This window comes from Pelophylax lessonae, assembly GCF_965119305.1.
Source record: "Pelophylax lessonae genome assembly, chromosome: 8".
Taxonomy (NCBI): Eukaryota; Metazoa; Chordata; class Amphibia; order Anura; family Ranidae; genus Pelophylax; species Pelophylax lessonae.
Genome location: NC_138775.1, coordinates 195,847,652 through 195,866,953, shown reverse-complemented (window position 1 = coordinate 195,866,953; position 19,302 = coordinate 195,847,652). Strand labels below are relative to the sequence as shown.

General features: G+C 40.9%; 1 protein-coding gene across 1 annotated transcript in view; it reads left to right on the top strand.

Annotated features, from left to right (window-relative positions):
* Positions 1-18,495, top strand: part of BRDT (bromodomain testis associated) — a gene marked incomplete at its 3' end in the record, with an annotated part of 211,867 nt that extends 193,372 nt beyond the window's left edge. Inside the window, exons 16-18 of the mRNA XM_082265438.1 lie at positions 2,305-2,468; positions 7,551-7,737; positions 18,427-18,495. Coding sequence (XP_082121564.1) covers positions 2,305-2,468; positions 7,551-7,737; positions 18,427-18,495 — 420 coding nt within the window. The remainder of the gene's footprint in view (positions 1-2,304; positions 2,469-7,550; positions 7,738-18,426) is intronic.
* Positions 18,496-19,302: the final 807 nt, after the last annotated feature.

Genomic DNA, 19,302 nt, shown 5'->3' with positions numbered 1-19,302 from the left:
CCCTTTGGGGCTACAACCCCTCATCCCCTGCTTAGTTGTACTTAGTTTCCTTAGGAGAATAGCTTTTTACCTTGTCTACTTAACAGAATTGAGGCCAGGAGCATTCTAGTCACTCTCATAGCTCCACATTGGCCTTGGAGAGTGTTGTACACCAATGTCGTTCTCTTATTTGATGGCCTGGCTGTTGAAACCCTGGTTCTGCGAGTAATGGGCTTTTTAGATTCAGTATTTCCTACCATGCTTCATTGTAATCTACTTCCTGCAATGTCTGAATGATTTTTTTCACCAGTGGAAGTTTTGGGGTGTTATCCTATGCACCAGAAGGTGTTCTCCTTCAGTGGTCATGGCTGCTCTGGCTCAGGTGACTCATGTTGTGCTATTTCTACATAGGATGTGATGGAGAAGCTTACTACCTACTACAGAGGTGCTAGTGTTGTTCTTCAGTGGTCATGGCCTGTCTGACCCAGATAGTTCATAAGACTATTTCTCCATAGCATATATATGATGGAGAGGTTTGCTATTCCAAAGCACTTTGTATAAAAAAAAAAGCATGCACCTTGAAATTTTACCTGCTTACTACTGCTTGTTGAAGTGTGTTGGGTGAAAGTGGGTACTGGTACTGTTGTTATATTGGTATATAAATAACATATGTGCGATTATCCAGAAATAGGGTGTGGTCTAAAACTTCAAAATGCATCCCTGTGCAGTGATAAATACATGTGCATAAATACAAATTAACTATGTAAATTTTTTTAGAAACTGTGCAAATAGTGCATAGACAATAAGGCTGCATTCACACTTGAGCGTAGCGTTTTTTACCGCGATTTTTACCGCGATTTTACCAGGCGTTTTTCATTGACATCTATCAAAAACGCTGGTAATCAGCCCAAAAAGAAGCTCGTGTACTTTTTTCAGCTACAGGCGTTTTGCAAAACGCTCAGATGTGAACAGGGGCCATTTAATTGAATGGGGTTTTACTTGTTGGGCGTTTTGGAAGCGTTTCTTCTGAGCGTTTTTGGAGCTGAAAACGCCCAGGTGTGAATGGAGCCTAAATGATTTAAAAATTGACTCTGTGCCAAATACCCTAGGTGCAAATAAACGGTGTGCAAATATCATTAATCATCATCAAAGTGAAAAGTGAAAATTGGCAGCAAAAAAATACTTAGCAAGGGGTATCTTCTTCATGAGGTGTACGAGGTGTACATAATTTCCAAGAATATACAGTCCATACAATTGTGCTCAGTGTCCTTTTAAAGTTCACTATTTCAAAATGATACAAAATGATACTGTCGGTTTAAAGTGCTTAAAAATGGAGGGTGGTTGCAGAAAAACAGATGCAGGAAACACTCCTGTGGTGCGACAGCACCCAGTGCTCTCTCGTGTTCCCCTATGGGGTTACACTCACCAGATAACAGGCCCCTTTTCAGGGGTATACAGCTTTGTGTATATTTCTCTCATGGGTGACTCCTCTCCCCTCACCTCCACTCAGTAGTAATAGCTCCTCATGGGTATAAAAAAAAGATTGCCTCCATAGTGCAGTAACGCTAAAACTAATCAACTCATTGGTACCGGCAATGCAGGAAGTCTGGGTTCACCGGTGCATTCCACGAACAGGAACCGGAAGTGATGCAAAAATGCTAGACTCCTCCCTACGCATTTCGTCACAATGGCGTCATCTGGAGCGGCGCAATATTGCTGCTACTTCCGGTTTATATAATGCATGGTAACCTGGCAACCTGCCACACATGACCCGCGAGCCATTTTAAAAACATAAAAAATGCTAAGGGGTTTTTTGCTGCAAATTTTCACGTTATTATTCATATTTGCACACCATTTATTTGCATCTAGGGTATTTGGCACACAGTCACATATTTTTTTCTTTTTTTTTTTTTTTTATTATTGCACGTGCACCTTCACACTATGGATAGAACCAATATTAGATTTATGAGTCATATGGATTAATACATTGCATAGTTAATGGGAATGTTTTAAAGTATTTGACTATGCACTATTTGCACAGTTTTCTAAAAATAAATTTGCATAGTTCATATTTATTTATCTACATGTATTTATCACTGCACAAGGTTGTATTTTGAAGTTTTAGAAAACACACTATTTCTTGATATTCGCACCTATTTTATTTATTTACCAACAGCACCAATACCCACTTTCATCCAACACACTTCATCTAGATGCCATCTTGGGTGGTTAGTTGCAGTGTGTGCAGCAGCTGGATCCTCATGCTTTATACAGATCTTTAGCGCAGGATTAAATACAATACTAACCACTACTTATTTACTCTAGATCTGTACGGTTCCGAACTCCAGCTGGGCCAGTTTTTCCAAAGCACTGAGCACTAATCCTGTGACTATTAAATCCTCAAGTAACAGCTTCCAGCAATTTAGGAAGGCTGCAATAGCCAAAGAAGAGAGGGAAAAGGCACTTAAAGCTCTGGAATCAAAGAAAAGGCAAGTATACCATGTTTTAAGAGTAAAGATTTAAAGCATATCTAAAGGTTCCTGTATGAGAGCCTAAGCAAGTTCTAAATCCAGTTACTACTGTATGTGATGCACAAGCCTCATAAAGTAAGCCAAAGCTTTAATTTTTTGTTTCATAGTAGGAGGGTTTCAGCAACCGAGGCAGTCTTTTCAATCCAGAAAAGAATGTGGAGAACTAGCGCATTTCTTAAACATGTAGTCCCTCCTTTGCCACTGCTCCCTGCCCAATGCCATACCTCAGGGAGGGGAATTGTAAGATCCCTCTAGACCAGTCTTTTTCAACCAGGGTGCCCAGGCACCCTGGTGTGCCTTGGCAAAATGCTTAAAAATTGCCCAAAAATGTAAACAAGCCAGCAAGTGGATCAAGCCTGCCTTTTAGTTACCCAAAGCCACAGGTTTTTATTGTGCACCATTTCAACCTTCCAGCCACCGGCGCCCCAACAACCAGTGATGTAAACATTTGTACCACCTCTGTTCTGCTTGCATAGTCTAGGCACTGAATGTGGGATCTCTATAGTATACCTGATCCAGTTGTGGTGAGATAGTTTAACTTAGTCTCAGTAACTTTGCAGTCAGTGAATCAACCCAAATTACCTCCTGCAGATCATAGAAAGCTTTTCAAAACTTGTGACTTGTGCAGATCTTCACAGATGAACATCAGATAAAGTAAAAAAAAAAAAATCAGTTTGTCTAGCTCCAGCAGAATACAGTACATGTGATGAATGGAGGCTAAACATAATGGCAGAAGTCAAGGCCCCTCTACACCCTGGATCTTGGATCCAAGGGACACCATAATGACACAGGGATCGATTTAACCACTTGCTGACCTCGCTATAGCGAATTGACAGGCAGAAGGGTGGGACTAACTACACAGAGCAGGGGTGCTCAACCTGTGGCCCACAGAGACCTCTGATGTGGCCTGCGAACTCAAACCAGGGATGCGCATGCCCCAGGTCAGCAAACATTTGATCACAACTTGGGCTTGCTGACCCACCATCCCAGAGCATCAGAGTACAGTGAGCTGGCACCAGCAGTGGAGGGAGCAGGTGGCCACGGAGGCCGCGTAAGCCAATGCTTCTTCTTGTAGTGCCGCGTCCTGTACCAGATGGAGTAATACCAAGTGCACTTCACCGCTAATTCTTTTTAGAAGCCTTCAGAGTGTTGCCAGTAGCTGTTGAAAAAGGAAAAGAAGGTCAGTACACCTCCTACACTTGGCATAATGGCTTTTGCAATGAGCATATTAGCACCTATAAAAGGGTATTCGGCTGCTTTCACGCTGTTTTGTGGGTGAAGCACAGTGCACCTGTGGCTTTCCTGCAGGTTAGCTGCACTGAGCCACAGACTTCTATTACATCTTGGGGGTTTGGCGTGCTGGAGAAAATTGGTTTATGTTTTGCTGGGTTTTTTTTTGCCTTCCTCTGGATGATCAAATGTGGGTGTTGCATTGTATGATTTTTATTTATTTATTTTTTTGGGGGGGAGGGGTTTATAGGATATTTTTTGCCCTTTTATTGATTGAACTAGATGGATTTTTTTTTTTTTTTTTTAAACCAAATTAACTATGTACGGTATCTATGTACCATATGTGTTTTTAGTTTTCTTTAGTTTCCCACAATTCTCCTTTAAGGCACAGGTAGAAATTAGTTTTGCAGTACTTCATGAGAAGGCTGAGAAAGGTATGACATGCAATTACCTGTTTTGTACCATTATTTAACATTATTCGGCAGTTCTTCTTTATCAACCTCCTAATTCTGTTGAACCCTTCAAGTTAAACCAAGCGTTTACCTTGTCTGCCTAGTTCCTGTTTGTTTTTTGTTTTTTTTCATATACCAAACTTTTCTTTTAAATTAGTCACAGTAGTTTTGTAGACATTTGAATTAAAGCTTTAATCAAAAACATGTGCAGATCTTCACAGATGATTATCAGATAGGTGAAAAAATTAGTGTCTAGCTCCAGCAGAATATAGTACATGTGATGAATGGAGGCTAAAGCATGATTGCATAATTCAAGGACCCTCTACACCCTGGACCTTGGATCCAAGGGACACCATGAGGATACAGGGATTGATTTAACCATTTGCTGACCACGCTATAGCCGAATGATGGCAACAGCATGGCCGGCTAGCTTTGTCTATGATCGCATCCCATGATCGCGTCCGCTGCAGGGTGCGGGTGGCAGGCTCTGTGATAGCAGTGTCCTCCGGACTGCTAAACAGAGTGAGGTAAAGAGCCAATCAGCGGTTTTTTACCACATGATCAGCTTTGTCCAATCACAGCTGATCACGAATGTAAACAGAAGCCCATTATTGACACTCCCTTCCTCATGCTGTCAGCATGAGGAGAAGGGAGCCGATAACCTGTTTGTGTAAAAGGGACATGTACACTGATAATCAGGGCACTGATTGTCAGTGTCTTGATTATCAGTGCAGTCTCCACAGTGCCCACCAGTGCTGCCAATCTCTGCCTATCAGTGCCCATCAGTGCAGACTATTGGTGCCCACCAATGCCCGTCAGTGCAGCTATATCAGCGCTTATCAGTGAAATAGAAAAATTACCTGTTTGCAAAATTTTGTAACAAACTATGAAAAAGCGTTTTGTGATTTTTTTTTTTTTTTTTTTGTTTAGTAAATATCACAAAAAAAAGAAAATGTGGTAAACTATTAAAGTGGTAGTATGCCTTTTACCTACAGGTAAGCCTATAATAAGGCTTGCCTGTAGGTATAATTAATATCTCCTAAGCCTGCAAGCTTTAGGAGATATTCGTCTGCATGCAGCCGCTGAAACCAGCAGCGCATGTGCTCTGAAGGTTTGCCGGATCCTTGCTGGAAAGTAACTCCCGCGCGCATGCCACTCACAGCGCCGGAGCTGTCGAACCAGGAAGAAACGCTGAGGGAACATGACGGCTCCCTCAGCGGTGATCGGGTGACCGTGTTGGGGCTTTGTTTTAAGGTAAGTATTTCATAATGAGCTAGTATGCGATGCATACTAGCTCATTATGCCTTTCTCCTGCAGGGTTTTTTTTTGTTTTTTTTAGGTGAGTATACAACCGCTTTAAGTCCAATTTACAAATGAAACCGAGAGTAAAAAAACTTTGATATTTTATCACCAGGGTTTTGCTTAAGGTATCCCATGCAGTATTTTGTCAGAAACAGCATAGGGGCCCCTCTAATAGCTAGTTGCTGTGGCGGGAATTGTGATTGTGACAATGGATCTACACCTCGGGATGTTTTTTTTTATATTAAAAAAAAAAAAAAAAACGTGTGTCTTTACTTATTTTTTACACTTTTTTGGTGAATGACTAGGGGTACAATGTATTCAATACTCATTCACATCATAGGGGGTGGGGTCTGGGACCCCCTTGTTAAAGAGTGCTTGCAGATTCTTATGTCTGCAGACCCCCACAACCACTGGCCAGGGCTGTGGGGAAGAGGCCCTTGCCCCCATCAACATAGGAATAAGGTGCTTTGGGGTGGGCATGTGGCCTGGTATTCTTCAGGGGGGGGGGGGGGTTGCTTATCCCCTCCCCTCCCTTACCTGACCTTCCTGACTGCATGCTTAGATAAGGGTCTGGTATGGATTTTGAAAGAGACCCCATGCGAAAATTAAAAAAGAAAAAAAAAGAGGGGGTGGGGGGGCCCACACTTTTTTTTTTTTTTTTTCATAATTTTTAATTGCCACCATGTTTTCTTTACATTCACCTGTGACAGCTGAGGAGTCATCAGTTGTGAAGGACGCAGTGGCCAACTTCCCAGCCCGCTCCTTGAAACCAGATCAATGCGATAAATTACCACATGAAAATATGCAGTGATTACCTTATTATCGAGACTTTATCACAGTAATTTACTGCACAATTCTTAATGATTGGAACATTTGAGCAGTTTCTGCATGCCTTATTTTCCTGCATTCTTTTCAGCGTCATTTAACTCTTAGTGAATTGACACCTATAAATCTGACATGACCCACGGACTTGCTGAGCATTGAAGCTTTCAATTACCTCGGTTAACCCGGTAAAAAGGACCTAAACACCTCCCCCTTCCCAAATGACCAGATGACATTTATTTTGAAGTTGAACAGCCATAGCAGCCCTTTTTATTTTACAAAGCAGCTTAAATACAACATTGAGAAATAAATATGATCAATGCATAAAATAGTTACTACATAACCGATAACACATCAGATTGATCCTACCACGTCTAAGGCCTCTGAAGACAGAAAAAATAACGACTAAACCAGCTGTATCTTTCATGAATGAAAAAAAGACCCCACAGCCCCTTCTATACCACCTCAACAGTTAAGCACCTCTATACTTTTCAGATACAGCCTCCTTAAACCTAATCTTACCAACATATTTTTAGGAAGGGACACTCATACCTAAGATAGGCCCAACTCCCAATTCTCCAAAATTTTAAACATGCACCACCTTCAAAGAACCATAAACTTCCTGACAACTGCTATGACAAAAGAAACCAAAAGACCAGCACCAGACCAGTGCAGACCAGCACGCTGAAGCGTGAGACAGAGTGAAAAACGGAGCGCCCAAAACTCGGAGGAAAAAAAAAAAAGTAGACCTCTAAAGAGCACATGATGCCAAACAAAGTAATTCTCGGAGGGAGGGAGAGTGGGAGAATCTTGTTTGATGATGACACAGGCTCCAACTGAGGACATAGATCACCCTCCTCTCTAGCCCGAACCCCCCAAACCTCACACCCTCTAATCTGGTAAATACAATTCCTCATTTAAAAATTACCCCACTGAAATTATGGTACAACGCCGCTTCTTCTGCACGCCCCAGTCATGCTGGCCCTCCTCAAAGTTTCATTCAGATCCAGGCCATATACTTTATCAATAGCCAAAAAACAAGTCTGTTTATAAAAGGTCAGATGGGACATTTACCTAAGAGGAAGGGGAAGTTGTTTGGGGGTGAAAGCCAGTTTCTCAACCAGTGCCCTAGCTTCTAGAGCAGAATTACCCATCCTTTTATGACTCCCGACTGTTTTTAGAGAAAGAACGTTAATAATCATTAAAATTTTTTTTTTTTTTCATTTTAATACAGGGAACCGAAGGATATAGAGAATGTTGTCATTCCAACACCAGAAACCAAGATTCTTGATGTACAATGTTTAGTCGTACTGGAAACGACTAAAGAGGCACAACCAGTTGAGATTATCCCAAATGAGCGTGCGAAGGAGGAACGTGACCTTGCAAGGAAGAGAGAGCAAGAAAGGCGCCACAAAGAGACAGTAAGTTATAGACAGACATTAGAAATAACTGCAAAAGCAGAGAAGTGCCTCTGAGTGCAGTAAGTTGGTGTATTTTTATAAATACCACAACAAGGCTACCTAAAATAGGTAAAAAACAGGCACATCAATAAGTGTAGGTCCAGAATGCCAGTTGGATCGGGCCGGGGGAGCTGCTGGTACCACCAGGTGGAATGTGACCGGAGTCCCTGTGTAGAGGAGAAAGCCAGCCAAAGTCCTTCCTGAAGCGGGTGGACCACAGCCAGGAGCAGGATGATGTGGGCAGGGCTCAGGCGCGCTCCTTTTTTCTGCATGAAAAGGGAGCACGCATGCCCCTATGTGATACAGCGCATGCTCCAGAATGCATTGAATTCTGGTCCTGAGCCCTGCCCGCGTCATATTTATTCATATGTCTATATACATATACGTGTGTGTAGATAGATATATAGATAGATATATACAGTATACATATATAGATAGATATATACAGTATCTCACAAAAGTGAGTACACCGCTCATATTTTATTAAATCTTTTCATGTGACAACACTGAAGAAATTACACTTTGCTACAATGTAAAGTAGAGACTGTACACCTTGCATAACAGTGTAAATTTGCTGTCCCGTCAAAATAACTCAACACACAGCCATTAATGTCTAAACTGCTGGCAACAAAAGTGAGTACAACCCCAAGTGACCATGTCCAAATCGGGCCCAATTAGCCATTTTTCCTCCCCAGTGTCATGTGACTTGTTAGTGTTACAAGGTCTCAGATGTGAATGGGGAGCAAGCATGTTAAATTTGGTGTTATCGCTCTCACTTTCTCATACTGGTCACTGGAAGTTCAACACGGCACCTCATGGGAAAGAACTCTCTGAGGATCTGAAAAAAAAGAATTGTTGCTCTACATAAAGGTGGCCTAGGCTATAGGAAGATTGCCAAGACCATTAAACTGAGCTGCAGCACGGTGGCCAAGACCATACAGCAGTTTGACAGGACAGGTTCCATTCAGAACAGGCCTCACCATGGTCGACCAAAGAAGCTGAGTGCACCTGCTCAGCATCATATCCAGAGGTTATCTTTGGGAAATAGACGTATTAGTGCTGCCAGCATTTCTGCAGAGGTTGAAGGGGTGGGGGGGTCAGCCTGTCAGCGCTCAGACCATGCGCCGCCCACTGCATTAAATTGGTCTTCATGGCTGTCGTCCCAGCCAGCAGCAACCAGGTGAGGAGTACAAAGACAAGTGTGTCTTGGTGTCTTGCCTACAGTCAAGCATGGTGGTGGGAGTGTCATGTTCTGAGGCTGCAAGTGCTGCCGGCACTGGGGAGCTACAGTTCATTGAGGGAATCATGAATACCAACATGTACTTTGACTTACTGAAGCAGAACATGATCCCCTCCATTTGGAGACTGGGCCCCAGGGTAGTATTCCAACATTAAAACGACCCCAAGCACACCTCCAAGACAGCCACTACCTTGCTAAAGAAGCTGAGGGTAAGGGTGATGGACTGGCCAAGTATGTCTCCAGACCTAAACCCTATTGAGCATCTGTGGGGCATCCTCAAACAGAAGGTGGAGCGCTCAAGGTCTCTTAACATTCACTAACTCCATGATGTTGTCATGCAGGAGTGGAAGATTGCTCCAGTGGCAATCTGTGAAGCTCTGGTGAACTCCATGCCCAAAAGGGGTTAAGGCAGAGCTGGAAAATAATGGTGGCCACACAAAATATTGACACTTTGGACATTTTGACTTAGGGGTGTACTCACTTTTGTTGCCAGCGGTTTAGTGTCATTTCTTCGGTGTTGTCACATGAAAAGGTATAATAAAATACTTACAAAAATGTGTGTATATATGTGTATATATATGTATATATGTGTATATATATATATATATATATATATATATATATATATATATATATATATATATATATATATATATGTTGGGTATTTCAAACTTTGTTAACAAATAAACTGAAAAATTGGGCGTGCAAAATTATTCAGCCCCTTTACTTTCAGTGCAGCAACCTCTCTCCAGAAGTTCAGTGAGGATCTCTGAATGATCCAATGTTGACCTAAATTACTAATTATGATAAATAGAATCCACCTGTGTGTAATCAAGTCTCAGTATAAATGCACCTGCACTGTGATAGTCTCAGAGGTCCGTTTAAAGCGCAGAGAGCATCATGAAGAACAAGGAACACACCAGGCAGGTCCGAGATACTGTTGTGGAGAAGTTTAAAGCCGGATTTGGATACAAAAAGATTTCCCAGGCTTTAAACATCCCAAGGAGCACTGTGCAAGCGATAATATTGAAATGGAAGGAGTATCAGACCACTGCAAATCTACGAAGACCTGGCCGTCCCTCTAAACTTTCAGCTCATACAAGGAGAAGACTGATCAGAGATGCAGCCAAGAGGCCCATGATCACTCTGGATGAACTGCAGAGATCTACAGCTGAGGTGGGGGAGACTGTCCATAGGACAACAATCAATCGTATACTGCACAAATCTGGCCTTTATGGAAGAGTGGCCAGAAGAAAGCCATTTCTTAAAGATATCCATAAAAAGTGTCGTTTAAAGTTTGCCACTAGTCACCTTGAAGACACACCAAACATGTGGAAGAAGGTGCTCTGGTCAGATGAAACCAAAATCAAACTTTTTGGCAACAATGCAAAACGTTATGTTTGGCATAAAAGCAACACAGCTCATCACCCTGAACACCCCATCCCCACTGTCAAACATGGTGGTGGTGGCAGCATCATGGTTTGGGCCTGCTTTTCTTCAGCAGGGACAGGGAAGATGGTTAAAATTGATGGGAAGATGGATGGAGCCAAATAAGGACCATTCTGGAAGAAAACCTGATGGAGTCTGCAAAAGACCTGAGACTGGGACGGAGATTTGTCTTCCAACAAGACAATGATCCAAAACATAAAGCAAAATCTACAATGGAATGGTTCACAAATAAACATATCCAGGTGTTAGAATGGCCAAGTCAAAGTCCAGACCTGAATCCAATCGAGAATCTGTGGAAAGAACTGAAAACTGCTGTTCACAAACGCTCTCCATCCAACCTCACTGAGCTCGAGCTATTTTGCAAGGAGGAATGGGCAAAAATGTCAGTCTTTCGATGTGCAAAACTGATAGAGACATACCCCAAGCGACTTACAGCTGTAATCGCAGCAAAAGGTGGCGCTACAAAGTATTAACTTAAGGGGGCTGAATAATTTTGCACGCCCAATTTTTCAGTTTTTTATTTATTAAAAAAGTTTGAAATATCCAATGAATTTTGTTCCATTTAATGATTGTGTCCCACTTGTTGATTCTTCACAAAAAATTACAGTTTTATATCTGTTTTGAAGCCTGAAATGTGGCAAAAGGTCAAAGTTCAAGGGGGCTGAATACTTTCGCAAAGCACTGTGTATATATACATAACAAAATTGTAAACTCAACACTTTTTTTGTTTTTGCCCCATTTTCATGGGCTGAACTCAAAGATCTAAAACTTTTTCTATATACACAATAGGCCTATTTCTCTCAAATATTGTTCACAAATCTGTCTAAATCGGTGTTAGTGACTAGTGCATGCTGGGATACAGTATAAAAGCCAGGAGCACATGTGCGCAGGGTCTTTTGTCCGGATAGTGGAGTCCCGGAGGGAGGGGGCAGTTGCTGCCTCCTCTGTAGAGAGGTGCCATGCGGCCTTAGGTAGTCAACCTGAGCGCCTAGGGAACTAGAGAGGAACTGAACCTGGAGGTCCTGTGGAGCTGACTGAGAGGGAAGACACTGAAGGATCTGATTCTGTAGTACAAGGAGTACAGAACTGTCAAGGGGCCTGACCTGAGGGGCGCCACCCCTGCAGCTAGAAGAGTCAGTGGACGGGTGTCGGTAAACGGGATGCTAGAGAGTGTCCTGAAGAGAATGTAATTACCAAGTCTATTGCAGGAGAGAGAGCAAGGATACTTCACCCTTTCCATACATGTGGCAGTATGGTTTAAGCAGTGACACTGCTTCCACAAGCAATCTGGTGAGGCCAAGTGAGAGTTGTCCTTATCCAATGTACACAGTTCCAGTTGGAGTAAGTTCCACAATAAATACTAAAAACCAACACCCCTGGACAGTTTATTGAGCATTGGGAGTAAGGGTGAATGTATGAACTGTACCCTAAGTGACTGTGTGCTGGTAACAATAAATACATATATATATATATATATATATATATATATATATATATATATGAAGCAGTGTCACTGTGAGCAAAATTTAATCTAACAGTTATTGGCTGAGCTTGATTTCAAGTAATAAGCACAGACATTATCTGAAACTAACCGTTACCGCTTTAAGATGGGCGTGGTGGGAATTTTTTTTCCCAACCATTTGAGGTTTTTCTATACGTATACAAAACTGAGTAAATTGGGCATACCCTGACTCAGAAGCAACAACTCACATAGCAACATAAATAAAAACTAAAGTAATCACCATAGCGAGCTGTAATGGTACATTCATAACATCACCACACAATAAATGTCTCCCATAAACTTAAACCGGAGTTCCACTCAAAAGTGGAACTTCCGCTTTAAGGCCGCCTGACCCCTTGACATGCCACATTTGGCTGGTCATTTTTTAGAGGGGGGGGTTGAGCAGGTATCTAGTTTTGACAGGTACCCGCTCTCACTTCCACTCAGACCATCTAGGTGGCTCGAGCGGAAGTTCTCCTCTCCCCCCTTCCTCCCTGCAATCTTCTGGGACGTCACAGAAGATTGCCCTCCGTGCGCATTGCTGGACCGTGGGTAAGATGAGTGTGTGTTTATTAAAAGTCAACAGGTACACTTTGTGGCTGCTGAGCTGACTTTTAATGAACACAAAAACCAGTGGAACTCCACTTTAAGTTATTATGAAGGGAATTCCGCGCAAATGGATGTGATTTATTGGTTGGCTGCAGCCTACCCCAAAATATAGTAAAACTATATCAAGATAATAGGGAATTGGTAGGGTAAGTTGGCGCTGCCAATAATTAAATAAAATGTGCAGGGGAGCAATGTGTCTTACATGAACTAGGTAAATATAAATAGTAAAAAGTAGTGGTGTATCTTAAAACTGCCAATGGTATAGGTAATGGTCCTTATAAACACACAATGGTGCTGGTTTTAGGCCACATTCATGTCATAAGCAATAATTAGTAAGCATTTGACACTAATAAATAATTATTCGATAAATAAGATAGAAAAGCATAAATTAATAAACTGTGAACAGTGTATAAAAGCAGTAAATATAATACAAATGATTCAATTGGTGAAAAATGTGAATTTTGAATAAATAGGTAAAATTAGATTTAAAAATTAAAGTGACTGGTGTAATAAATAATATAGACACTAGGTGGCAGTGCTAGTGTAAAATAACAAGTATGGATATCCAAGTGAAAATTATTGATGTAATATATCGTTAAAAAGGTGCCAAGTGATGTATCACAAAAAATAAATACGTATCAAACTTTAAAAAATCCCAGAGTGGTGGAGGTATGGATATCCAAGTGAACAATAATATATTTAAATATATATATATATAGTGAATTGTGCCAAGTGGAATAAATAGGTGTTTGGGATCTCTAAAAGACACTCATAGGGATTCCCAGGGTAGGTTTAAATATCTAGTGAATAAAAAAATAGAATATAAACAGAGAAATAAATAGTCCGTAATAAATATGTGGTAAGACCAGTCCACAAAATAAGATCAATATATTGATCCTCCGAAAGATTGTGCAACAATAGTGTGAAACGAAGTGCCAGAAGAAATTCCTTGGATGGAGGGGGTGATTCCCAGTGATGGATTCAGGATGTGGGTGCCGGGTGAGGGAATTCCGTGCTCCCCTTTCTATATAGCCCGCACTCACCGGAGAGCGGCACCCCTACAGGGGTAACCAGCGTTGAAATAATGGGGTGACCTTCGATGGCTCACGGTGGACCTCTCCAATCCTCCTGGGGTTAATCTCACTTTCTCCCTCCAGTGATTTTTGGCAGGCAAGCGGTAAATAATGTAGGGTATCAAAGGGCAACTCTCCAAAATGTTGGGAATGGTATCCGAAGATATATGAATAGAAAACGCTCTAATTTCCCAGCATTTGACCCTCACAGCACCGTGTTGTCATTGTTCAGCCTTGATGGTCATTTCACCATCAAACAAACATGGCGGCAGCAAGCCATGTGCTCACATCTGTAGGCCAAAGGGCAGAATGCTTCACAAGTGGGCGTATTTATAGGTCTATAAATACGCCTATAAATACGCCCACTTGTGAAGCATTCTGCCCTTTGGCCTACAGATGTGAGCACATGGCTTGCTGCCGCCATGTTTGTTTGATGGTGAAATGACCATCAAGGCTGAACAATGACAACACGGTGCTGTGAGGGTCAAATGCTGGCAAATTAGAGCGTTTTCTATTCATATATCTTCGGATACCATTCCCAACATTTTGGAGAGTTGCCCTTTGATACCCTACATTACTTACCGCTTGCCTGCCAAAAATCACTGGAGGGAGAAAGTGAGATTAACCCCAGGAGGATTGGAGAGGTCCACCGTGAGCCATCGAAGGTCACCCCATTATTTCAACGCTGGTTACCCCTGTAGGGGTGCCGCTCTCCGGTGAGTGCGGGTTATATAGAAAGGGGAGCACGGAATTCCCTCACCCGGCACCCACATCCTGAATCCATCACTGGGAATCACCCCCTCCATCCAAGGAATTTCTTCTGGCACTTCGTTTCACACTATTGTTGCACAATCTTTCGGAGGATCAATATATTGATCTTATTTTGTGGACTGGTCTTACCACATATTTATTACGGACTATTTATTTCTCTGTTTATATTCTATTTTTTTATTTTTTATTCACTAGATATTATTTAAACCTACCCTGGGAATCCCTGTGAGTGTCTTTTAGAGATCCCAAACTCCTATTTATTCCACTTGGCACAATTCACTATATATATATTTTTAAATATATTATTGTTCACTTGGATATCCATACCTCCACCACTCTGGGATTTTTTTAAAGATTGATACGTATTTATTTTTTGTGATACATCACTTGGCACCTTTTTAACGATATATTACATCAATAATTTTCACTTGGATATCCATACTTGTTATTTTACACTAGCACTGCCACCTAGTGTCTATATTATTACACCAGTCACTTTAATTTTTAAATCTAATTTTACCTATTTATTCAAAATTCACATTTTTCACCAATTGAATCATTTGTATTATATTTACTGCTTTTATACACTGTTCACAGTTTATTAATTTATGCTTTTCTATCTTATTTATCGAACAATAATTATTTATTAGTGTCAAATGCTTACTAATTATTGCTTATGACATGAATGTGGCCTAAAACCAGCACCATTGTGTGTTTATAAGGACCATTACCTATACCATTGGCAGTTTTAAGATACACCACTACTTTTTACTATTTATATTTACCTAGTTCATGTAAGACACATTGCTCCCCTGCACATTTTTAATTTAATTATTGGCAGCGCCAACTTACCCTACCAATTCCCTATCCACTTTAAGGATGTTTCCCCTATGACCAAATACACTCCTCTTCACAATCTGGAAAAACCTGCAAGATCCAGTAAAAAACCCCAACAAGCATCCAACAAGCAACCCTACTGAACTCCCAATGATCAGAGAGTGGATCCTGAGAGTCAATCGTGGAAGGGGAATCAAGCCAGATGTCCCAAACTATCACGTACCTGATGCTGGGAGGCCAATGGAGAGAGGGTTTCCCTTGCAGTTAAGTTCCAGCCTCCCTTGAAGGTTGAATAGGACTCAGGCCCAAAGTAGCATGGGTTACCTGCTGAAATGATTGTAGAAATGTTCTGACTAGGATGCTTGTCAGAGGAAGGCCCAGGAGTACAGCTCATGCACTGGAGTGGTGTCTGCAGAAAGGTGGCACCCATAAGAAGCCACAGGTCTTTGGTAGCACAGAGAACAGGAGAGTCTGTTCGAAACCAAGTTCAGGTGCCAGGTGGTATTCAGAGAAAGTGTAGTCAGGTGGATAGTCTGGGTAATACACAGGAGAACAGGAAGAGAAGATCCGTTAATCAAGCTGGGGTAAGGTCAAGAGGAAGGCAGAAGACAGGTTCAGGACCAGCCAAGTCGGTAACAGGAAATCACAGGAGCAAGGGAATCATTGGAACAATTTGAGGAGCCGGAAATCAACCAGGAACTGCAGAGACTGACTGGCTTCCTTATAAAGGCCATTTTCCTTATAAAGGCCATTTGGTGCCAAACTAGGCTGGGGACGTGCGTGTTCTGGCCCACAACCGCACATTCCAACGGCCATGCAAGGTACTGGTGAGGATGAAAAGTCTTTGAGCACCTTTGTTGCGGACAGTTCCCTGACACAAATCTTAGAGAATTTTTGACAGCGCCTTGATTCATAAGTGTTTGTAGAGCAGGATAGCCAAAATTACTATGTGCTTCCAATAATTCAGAGTGGAAGGGGATCATCTGTGTTCAGTTCCCAGTGTGTCAGCCTGACCAGCTCTTATTTACTACATTAGACCTCAGAGAGTGGCTCACACCAGAGGCTGAGGCTGTACCAACAGAACAACACAAAGGTACATGCAGAGTCCAGTGCCCGAAGGTCGCATTTTGGGTTACCCTTTTCACATCTATAGGCCTTCTGCCTGTGTGAGCCTAGAGAGACTGTTACAGCAGAGGCTGGTTCACATCTCTGGACCTGAAGAGCACTCTTAATACCTTAGATTGTAAGCTCTGGATAGTAGTTGTAAGAACCATTTGAATGAATAAGAATGCTGGCCAAAAGGAAGATGCCATGATACCAATACCACATGCTGTTCTCTGTCCAGAAGCAGCTTGTGTACTCTTTAATTGCTGCTATTGCTGCACATTTAGCTGTGTTGGAATTTTTTTTTCAACTTAATATAAGATAGTTGCAACTTAGTAGATCTATACTCAAAAGATAGGTTAATGATCTCTGTTGGCATGGGTGATTTGTAGAGGAAAAGGACTGAAATACTTGCTTTTTCTGGAGACCATGTTGCTCCAGAGTCCCTTTTACTGCTGGCTACATGGCTAAAAACCCAGGCATTTGTTCACGTGATCTTGGCTGATAGCTTGAACTCTTATCCTCTCCTTCAATGTCATGCTAAGGATTTTGGTGAGGTTTGTATTGCTGTCCTGTTCCCCTTATCTTTTGCCCTGGTGAAAAAAAAAAAGAAAAAAATCCTCTATGGTGGTACAATATAAACCTAAAGCCCCCTTCACCTTCCCCGGTATATTTTCATAATATGAACTTCACAATAATTGACAATCCGAACTAAGAGCTAAGCTTGGGCTGAATGGCGTTCCTGTGAATCTGTCCCATGTAAGGCAACATCATTGAAGGTCCTCCAAGTATACTGATTTATCCAGTAAAGTACATTACTTTACAGGGCATGTGTACCAAGTATACTTTTTTACCCTTTGAAAGTCTGAAAACTTTATCATTGCAGTGGTAGTATGAATGTTTATTTTAATGTGAAATCTTTAGAAAGCTGTATCATGGCTGCACAAAGCTGGAGCCTACATCACTGCTCCCTGGACACTGCTGCCTGGACACTGCAAAGAAACATTTAATATGCCTGCACCCAGAAATAATTTGTCAGTTACACTGTAACATTTGATCACTCAAAGGCTTTATTCAATTGTTTTTTGCATATATATTTATAGCTAGTCAGTTGCTACATGCTTGAACACCATTATATATTGTGTGCTCCTGTACATGCTCTCTAAATTGTGTGCCACGTCCCTTTAAAAGGATCAAAAATGGAATGGTTTCCCCTAGGGTGGGACTTTAAAGGCACATAACAAATTAATTTGTTAACAATGAATATGTATAAAACATTGAAATTTTAATAAATACAATATGAAAAAATATACAAAAAAGATACCTATACATTAAAAACGTAAGCAAGCATAGTAGTGTGCAGAATATCAAGACTCAACCATCCAATCCAAGAGCAGATTCCCAACGCGTTTTGAGGTGACAACCTCTTCCTCAGGGGTGGCTTTATGTGCCTTTAAAGTCCCACCCTAGGGGAAACCATTCCATTTTTGAACACCATTATATAAGTGATGGATTCTATTTGGGTGACCAACACTCCAAGAACGAAGATAAAAGAAAAGTGTAGCGCCCAAGGATAAGATGTCAAACTGTTTAAAATGTGGATAAATAGCAGTCATAACAATAAAGATCACTTGGTTATAGAGAATAGACCATAAAAGATGTTGCATTCAGCAGATCAAATACCAATCTAGAGTAGAGGCCACCATCCCAGTGATCAAGATGTCCAGCGATTCTGTCCAGACAGATGAACCGTCACCAACAGTAAGATTGCACACTCAATGGACTTTATGGCTGCCTTTACAGCAGCTAGAGAGCCTCAAACACATGGAAACCCCTCTGGAGATAATGTAGTGAATCGTTATGCCAATGATACAGAACATGATCCAACTGGTAATAGGCTCACCCTGAGCCCAGAGGAAGTTTTTCCACCCAAGCCCAGCTTGCCCCTCTTCTTCTCCCCTATACTATTGCTGACACAGAAAATCTTAAATTTAATTTACTCAAAGAGCTAATATAATGATTTCCTCTGTGCACAAATATTCACACAGTCTTTTTTTTCTTTCCAGATGGATGGGACCATTGACATGTTCTTTCAAAGCAATGTTATGGCAGATTTTGAAGAACATCTATGCTGATAAATCAAATCTTTTTGCAATGGTGGTTTTCATACAGAATACGAACATTCATCAGGGAGACTTAACTGACAAATCCAGTTGCACTTATTTAATATGCATTTTCAGCACTGTCATTTAAACTCAATTCTGCATTAAAATGCAGAATCCCTTTTATTGTAATGGATTACAAAACAGGAATATTGTATGTAAAAAACCTGAAGGTCAAATACCCACTTGTTTTTCAATGTGAAAATGCATTGTCTGAATTATTATTTTTAGATACTGTTGATTCACTTTCATATTCCTTGTTCAAAATAAAAAAAAGAAATATGGATAACTCTTAGTGTCAAAGCCATTAAAAAAAAGAAAAAAATACTTAAAAGTAATATGTCTTAAAAAGTATAATTTAAGGTGTTAAATATGTATTTGATGATAAATATATTTCTATTAATTTATGATTTATACTAAAGCTTATTTTGTTATTTTTGTAATTGATAGACTATCTTCATTTTCTTTTATGAAGGCCCTAATTGTGACATACTATAGCTTGTACAGAGATTACTGAAATAAAATGTTTTTCTTCAAAATATTGGTTGTTTTAAAATCAAGTTTGTTTTCTATTTCAAATAACTTTATTCCACTAAATTAAGAGTAAGAACAACTTTGAAGCATAAAGGACCCAATACTCTCCTCTGCGCATTAGCATTTTGCGCAGATAACATGTTATGATCACATACAGATGTTTTTGATCACTGCATTTTAAAGTCCTGGATTGGCACATTGATCTGCCTCTACTACATTGATTTTCGGTTGTAAAATTGGTAAGTA